Source organism: Setaria italica, chromosome IX (genome assembly GCF_000263155.2).
Source record: "Setaria italica strain Yugu1 chromosome IX, Setaria_italica_v2.0, whole genome shotgun sequence".
NCBI classification, from domain to species: Eukaryota; Viridiplantae; Streptophyta; class Magnoliopsida; order Poales; family Poaceae; genus Setaria; species Setaria italica.
In genome coordinates this window covers 8,805,943-8,814,402 of record NC_028458.1, presented here as the reverse complement: position 1 = coordinate 8,814,402, position 8,460 = coordinate 8,805,943, and the positions used below count along the sequence as shown (strand labels likewise).

The 8,460-nt window shown below is 48.3% G+C and overlaps 1 protein-coding gene across 1 annotated transcript in view; it reads right to left on the bottom strand.

Annotated features, from left to right (window-relative positions):
• Positions 1 to 841, bottom strand: part of LOC101755395 (protein argonaute 12) — a 7,615-nt gene extending 6,774 nt beyond the window's left edge. Inside the window, exon 1 of the mRNA XM_022829646.1 lies at positions 73 to 841. Coding sequence (XP_022685381.1) covers positions 73 to 841 — 769 coding nt within the window. The remainder of the gene's footprint in view (positions 1 to 72) is intronic.
• Between the last annotated feature and the right edge of the window lie 7,619 nt (positions 842 to 8,460).

Sequence of the window (8,460 nt, the reverse complement as noted above, 5' to 3'; positions counted from 1 at the left end):
TGTCGGCGAGGCGGACTTGTACATGGTTGGCGCGCACGCGGCACCTCCGCCCGGCCGTCCCGTACCCCGGACGCGGGGGGAGCACCAGCGCCTTGCTAGACGTCGGAGGCAGGCTCCCTGCAGGCGCCGCCAGCGCCATCTGTGTCGTCTGAACCGGTGCCTTCCCTTGCATCTCCAGTCGCGGCGCAGCCGCAGCCGAATGACCCGGCGCCGCCGGCGCCCGTGCTGGGAACGACGATGAGCTCCCTGCAGGCGCCGGCACGGCCACCTGACCCGGCGCCGGCGCTGGCGCCCGTGCTGGGAGCGGCGATGGGCTCCCAGCAGCCGCCGGCTGCGCCAGCCGGCCCGGCGCATTCGCTTGCATCTGCGGTCGCGCCGCCGCCGCAGGCGCTAGACCCGGCGCCGGAGCCTGCCTCTGCGCTGGGGACGACGACGGGCCCTCGCGCGGCCCCCCCGGCGCCTGTGACACTACCACCTTCCTCTCCACCTGGCGCCTCAGCACCTCAACCTCCACAGGCGTCGGCGTCGGCGCCGGCGAGGCCACCTGCTGCCCGCGCCCCTGAGCCACGCCAGGGTAGCCACCTCTCCTGGCCCCGGCCGCCGGATGCGGGGGCTGGAAGTGGGCCCCTCTCTGGGCAGCGCCCGGCGCCGCAGCAACTCCGCGATCACCACGGCCACCACCCCCTCCGCGCGCGCCGTCGGTAGGGTGAGCGCCGAGGTCCGCGGCGGCCCCACGGCCGCGCCCACGGCCCGCGCCGGCGCCACCGCCTCCTCCACGGCCGTCTCCCTGGTCGACCCGGCCTCCGCGCCGGCCGCCGCCGCCTCCGCCGCGCGTGTACATCGCGCAAGCCCTAGGACGAGCACGGCAGACACCACGAAGTCACCAGCAGAAAGTTGAAGCGGTGTAGACCGTGGGAGTCGAGGTGGGCGGTTGCAGTTCGCATAGATATCGGGGCCTGCGGATGGAAGCTGAAGCGGGGATTTCCAAGCGACACGCGAGATCTGATCTATCTGTCGGACATGTGGTCCCCACATTGGTGTTGCCCCACACGTCAGTGATTATAAATGAGTGCGGGCGAACCAACCGAGGCTGCGTTGGGAACCCGGAGGCCACAGGCCGCGGGCCCGCCCGCAACGCGCAACCTTTGGCACTCTGGGCACCCACGACCCCGCCTTCCGCGGCAACGAGGCGCGAGAAGCGGGCCCGCGCGTCAGTGGATGGCAACCAGCCGTCTGCGGTGCGGTGGCCGGTGAGCACAGCGAAGTACTAGTAACTGCCTGGCGAGCCCCGCGCCGCTCGGCCTTCGTCATCGACCTCGTGCCGGAGGCGGGCAGCCGGGCAGGCGCGTCGCCTGGAAGTCCGGGTCAAAATCTTCTGGCGGCCGGAGGAGATCCGCGGTCGGGACAAAAGATCTTGATCTGTCGCCGTCGTCGGTCGTCGGGTCTAATCGTATTTACTCCACCGTGGCTACGTCCCCCAAAAGGCTTTTGCAATGTGCATTTCATTTATTTCAATTATTTTGTGCATCTGTGTACAACGTTTTGGCTTTGATAGATATATAAAAGTCCATTTTAATTTTTTCCTGCTATTTTTAAAATTATGGCATGTGAAGAAACCACGCTGATGCTTGGCTGCACAAGCTGTAGCACCTGCCTTCCGGCTACAGCACACCACAGCAATCTGTATCGAACGACCTCCATGCTGTGGTGCACTGCGGCGACCAGCGTGCGAGCAGTTGACTATGCGTACGCTACGCAGGCCGCAACGGACGACAACGACCTCTCACATCGTAATTGATTTCCGACGGGCGGCAAACTGATGATGTGTTCCTGATCTCACACTACGCGTCGGGAGTGCATTTTCTGCTTTGTTTGCTCCGTAGCAGAATCGTACCTAGAATATGCAGACATCAAAGGCAATACGCCAGTAACGACCATGGAGGTGGAGCCTCCCAATTTGCAGTATTCCTTGCGTATTCGGGATGGGGGAGTACAAAAATCGGAGGCAATAGCGGTTCGTAAATTGTATCAGAAATAAGTTATCAGAGATCTGTTTTAACATCAACAGATTCAAAATTGATTAAGTAAACGCACAAATCTCTTTTATCATCCTCGCATAGTCCCATGTGAAACCCCGACTGCAATAACCCCACATCTCCGGTGGCTCCACTGCCTACTATGGATCTCCCATCATTTGGTTTCAATGGCGCCTACGCCATCTTCGCTCCCTTGCCGTCTCTCCAACCACCTCCACTCCCCCTCTGCACTAGCGTATGGAGCTCCCTCCTACTCACAACCACAGGTAATCTCAATCTCGAACCTAAATCTCTCAAACCTTAAATCCACCCTCCTACTCACAACCACAGGTAATCTCAATCCCGAACCTAAATCTCTCAAACCTTAAATTCAAATCCCCCTATTCAATCCCTAGTAGAGATTGACGACCATTGACGGATAACGAATTGATCGAAGAGGAATGGAGCTCGATATTAAATCAAACTTCAACCTATTTGCTCTATCCTATGTGCTGCTACCGCTACTAGAAACCATGAGAATTGCGTGTCATACCTTTGCGATGTATGCCGAGCTTTGGGTCAGGTTCAAACCCGCTCTTCAGGAAATGCGGTGAAGCAAGGTGGGACCGGTGATGGTGGCAAAGGCGGCTGGGATGATGCCGGTCGAGGTGGTGGAGAATGGATTGTCCTCGTAGGATCGAAGTACAAGCGAACGGCCACGCCGATGCGACAAATGTAGAGGGTGGGTGGGGATTGTTTGGAGGCGGCGGCGGCAATGGGGAAGGGGGTGGAGAGGGAGCAGATGTGTCAAGGTTAGGGTTAGAGGCTTTTTATATATGGCGGAGATAAATCGGAAACGTTAGAAAAGTGATCGGACGTCCCAAAATTCTAACTACTTTGTGAGGAAAATGCATTCAAACAAAATTAAACAACCACCTATGTACCACTTCAGTGGGAGAAAAGTGGATGGGGATAAGGTAAATCGTTTTCTTTCTTAATAGAAAGAGAGGGGTTTAAGGAATGAATAGCTAATAAGTGGTTAACTTTTTAGTCGTTTTAATCATTTTTGTCAAAACATATTGTACCACGTGAGAAAATGTCAGTTTTCTATAAACTGGAAAAAAAGATTGATTGAGGCCCGATTAGATTCTAGATTCTCAAAAGCTGGATTTTGGGTTTGTTTTCAAAAGCTAGATTTTGGGTAGAATTGGATGTGGTTGTTTGGAGAAGTAGATTCTAGAATCCAGATTATATTTTCACTCCTATAATCTACCAAAATCTACCAACTTCAGATTATGAGATTTTGAGAATTAGCTTATGGAATTCAGAATCTAAGGCAAAATCTAGTGTGTTTGGATTCTACCAAGTTTCAGGAAGCTGGATTCTGATCCAATCGGATCCAAACGGGCCTTGAAAAATGTGAAGCAAAATCGTTCGAAAACATAAGAGAAGAATTGATGGAAAGAGACAGTAATAACAAATCAGTCAAACATAACCGAACCACTTTACTCTATCTACTCTCGATCACCGGCCTGATTCTGTCAAACATTAGTCAGACTGAAATCTCAAGACTCCAATTTCGGAGGTGTTTGTTTCTTTAGCACCTTCTAAATTTCCTATCATATCGAATATTTAAATACTAATTAGGAGTATTAAAAATAGATTAATTATAAAACCAATTGTACATATGGAGACTAATTTGCGAGACGAATCTATTAAGCCTAATTAGTCCATGATTTGACAATATGATGCTACAGTAAACATGCGCTGATGATAGATTAATCAGGCTTAATAGATTCGTCTCGTGAATTAGCCTCCATCTGTATAATTAATTTTATAATTAGCTTATATTTAGTCCTCCTAATTAACATCCGAATATTCAATGCGACATGAATTTTAGGAGGTCCGAAAGAACCAAACACACCTCTTTCTACTCTCGGTCACCGGCCTGAAATCTGTCGGCTGTGGTGAACCTGAAATTCTTTACTCTCCCCCTCCTCTTGCTTCCGCTATCACCTGTGCTAGCATTTGAGCTTGTCTCACGGCAAATCATTCGCAGATCATGGCGGATTTGGAGCTCCCCATGCCACCGGTCCGCCTTGGTAGCACCTTTGTTTTCGACATTCTTTGGCGGCACCTCGTGGTGAGGTGCCCCTGGATCAAATCACAATCCGTCTATCCCCAGGGCATGCAGGCTTCACACCTTCACCTCGACGATCTTCTCTTCATCATTAAGTGACGATCCATCTCATACTCGGTCTCGCCGAGAATGCTGCCGTGAAAGAGCACCACGCGTAAATGCAAGACACATAGAACGCGTGGCCGCACGACGACGCGGGAGAAAGGTGGTGGAAGTTGTCGTCCACGGCGATCTCGCAGAGGCCCACCGCACAGTCGAACTACTCGTCGCCCTTCGCCAGCGGCCCATGGGCACTATTACGTATGGCCCAGTACGACGACGACAGACTTCAGCTTGAACGGTCGTCGAAGGCCCAGTCATGGCACCCGGCCGCTCGTTTAGGGGGATGGCAGCAGTTGGGTCGGATGACTTGCGGGCGGCAGAACTTGGCCGGAATTAGGCCGCATGTGGGCCTTCGTCAACTGTTCAAGGTGAAGCCCACGTCGTACGGCATCAACATCAAATTCTACCCTTTAACGAATCTGAACACACACACACACCCAAAGTGCTGTAAAATCTGCATCATCTCCGGCCTGGACGGCGGCGTAGCGTAGGTGGCAGCACATCATGATCGCTGACATGACTTATCTCAATAGTTAATTTCTCTCCATCCAACTATTGATCCACTGTCTATCCTATTTTTACCTACCCATGATTGATATGTCTGCGGAACAAAAGATATCTCATCATTGATTAAAAATGAATGACTTAGATAGCTCATGTGATCAATGTCTGTGATCGATGTGTCTACGGAACAAAAGGCTCTACTTTGGATTGCAAACGGCTCGCCAATGAAGTTCGTTGGGTACACGAAGGGCTTCTTTTTTCATGGTCATGGTGCTGCTGTGCTGCTAACAATTCGGTGTCTCCGGGAGTTGCTAGATCTTATTTACCATATTACTGTGAAGTCATGTAATAGGTATAAAAGTTGACTTATCCTACGGGCTAATTTTAACACACTGCTCAAAATAAGATTCAAAGAGATAAAATACGGGGTCTCAAGTACGCTTGGTTTTTAATTTTTGACGACCCCATATTTTTTATGTGTTCCTGATCAGACAAATGCTTTGCAGTATCACAGACGTTGAGATACTCTATAACGGGTTGAGCCTTGTAAACTGCCGTTGCAGAAATATTTGAAATACAAGAAATACCAAATTACATCACGCAAGTATTGATTTTCAGTAGCAAACTTCATATCAGGTATGTTGTGAGCTACTAAATCTTTGATTCCATTCACCCAACTCAATACACTATGCATCATTTGAAAGTGTATAGAACACTTCTCGTGTTTGGATGAAAGGAATGAAAGATTTAGTAGAGATCGAGTACTTCGCTGTGCTTGTGCACCAATATCTATTAAAGCAAAATATGTTTTATCAGTACATAGACTAACATTTATAAAAAGAACTAGGCTGTGCAATAATCCTAGCTATATAGTTGATGATAAAGCTACACAAGGAACTTAAAATGTGGGAACTTAAATCTTGGAGAAGGAGAGAATAGGGCAATATGTGCAGGTCTCATAAGATTCCTTGTGGACGAGGTGATAAATCCAGAGAGAGAATTTCATTACGACAGACGTTCTATAGACGCACAGAGCAACACCACGACGAGAGGATCCTAGGAATGAAGTGGACAAATTATTATATATAGTAATTGTATAAATACTAATCTGATTTGTATAACATACTAAGAATTGTATATATATACACACTACTGCCATGAAATATATAAATGACTTGCATACAATACTAATAAGACTTGCATACAATATTAATATGGAAAATAATTTTTTTTAAAAAAATCTTAAGTACTAAAGGGTACGTGCATGCGCCATGCAGGCGCGCATGTAGGCGCATGCATGTATCCAAACCAATCGGGAATCGGGACTAAGGGGCCCGTGCTGTGCCTGGCATGGCCACCCCTTTAGTTCCGGTTGCCAATCAGAACTAAAGGGGGTCTTTAGTCCTGGTTGAACGACCCGGAACTAAAGAACCCTCTTTCCTCTCGAAAATTTTATCCCGGATGGATTTTCGAGATCTTTGAGGCCTACCAACCGAGACTAATGCTCAATTTTCTAACGGTGAGATGTGTATACAACACGATTTATATTGTAACAAACAAAACATTGGAGCGAGCAAGCAGCAGGTGCTTTAAGGTATAAAGCTGCAGGTACAAGCTTCTGCCTAGGGTGTAGGCTCTTGGTAGTAACCCTCCAGCATTCCACACCGTTTTCGAGCGGTCCATGCCCAAATGCTTGTGATGAGAAAAATGATCTTGAGAAGGATGTGTACCTTCCACAAGATTGGTAACTTAGCACACATACCAAACGTGCTCTTTGTACACAAATGCTTGGGACTACTTTTGAAACAGTAGCTGCAGGGTCATTAGGGACACAAACAAGGCTTGTGTTGATCCAACTACCAAAGAAGAGGGTGTTGAAAGGTGCATCACCGCTTCACTAGACAGTACAAGTCTTCCTTGCTGGCATAACTAGCTATGGGGGCATGAGTTGTGATCCTTGTCACATCCCCTGGTTTGTTGGTTTCAGTTATATAGGTGAGTCATACAAATGGATATTGGAGAGTAGGTGGCACTAGCGTAGTTGTAAGCAACTATTTCTTTTTATTTCTCCTTTCCCATAGGAGCCAGGGGAGAAGTGGTGTGCCTATCGGACAATGATGAGAAGTAGCCATAGTAGTGGAGTAGTTGTGCCTATCTACTGATATGTGGGTTACTGTTGTAGTGTGTAGTGTAGGGCATGGTTTGGAGTAGAGGAGAGATATATGACCCGACCCCTTTAGCTGAGCAGCATCCGTGGTAGCAAAGGGATGGCGCTGGTGAGGGTAGTGCATCATCATGCATTTTGGGTGCAACTCAGTAGAGCAGAGCAGATGGTAAGTAGTAGTATAAGGGAAAAGAGCATCATGTATTCTTTCATGTAGATGGCGGATTGTTTCTTCTTTTGAGTGATAGATTGTTTGATGCAGGACTTGAACGCTTATTCGTTGTGTGTTTGATGTTACTTGTGTTAGGATAATTTGAGCTAAGCATGCATGTTTGTTGCGGTGATTTCATCCTAGCTTTGCGGCTCGTGGAGTGTATGACACATATAGTCCTGCTTTGTGTGTATGACACATAGTCATGTATTGTCCCAGTAATCTAACCCCACGCATCAGTGACTCTGAAGGAGCTAGTGTGGGCCAGTCCACAAAAGGCTTGTATTGATCCAGCTACCAAACAAAAGGAGTGTGTTGAAAGGTGCATCACCGCTTCACTGGATAGTACAAGTCTTCCTTACTGGCATAACTAGCTATGGGTGCATGAGCTGTGATCCTTGTCGTATCCGCTGGTTTGTTGGTTTCAGTTATATAGGTGAGTCGCACAAAAGAATATTATTGGAGAGCAGGTGGCACTAGCGTAGTTGTACGCAACTGTTTTTCTTATTTCTACTTTCGCATAGGAGAATAGACAGAACATGCATGCCACCTCTCCGCTGCTAGTGGAGTGTATCACAAATGTAGTCCTGCTTTGTGTGTATGACACATATAGTCATGTACTGTCCTAGTAATCTGACCCCATGCGTCAGTGACTCTGAAGGAGCTAGTGTCGGACAGTCCACAAAATGCTAGGAGTGGGAATGTCTAGCTACTTTCAAGGTAGAATCGCACATAGAATTTACAAGACACGAGGCATTACCGGCCATAGAGCATTCGCCCTCCGGCTATGGAGGCTTCGAATTCATGTATACCAAAATCAGGGGAAATGGCGTTCCTAGGTTGTAATGGAAAATGAATCCTAAGGTGTGTAATGGAAAAAGAGCTGACGGAAATGGCAAATACGAAACATTAGGCAGTGATCGGGCGTCCCTTCATTTTAACTATTTTGGAAAAAAAAAACAACATTCAAGCAATAATTAATAAATCCTCGATGGACCAACCCAGAGTGAAAAAAGGTGGATGAAGACAAGGTAAATTGTTTTCTTTGTTTGGATAGAAGCTAAATCTATTAGAATGACTAGTTAACAACCAGTTATTTTAGTCAAGCTTTGTGCGTAGGACACATATAGTCCGGTCCCAATAGTCTGACCCAATGAGTCACTACTAGAAAAATGACCTCCCGTCTCGAAACTTAGTACCGGTTACTTTTTGGCCCAGTACTAATATTAGCATTAGTATCGGGCCTAAGAAATAGTCCCCGAGGAGCCCCTTTAGTACCGGGTGGGGAGTCCAGCCGGTACTAAAGGCCACCCTTTAGTACCGG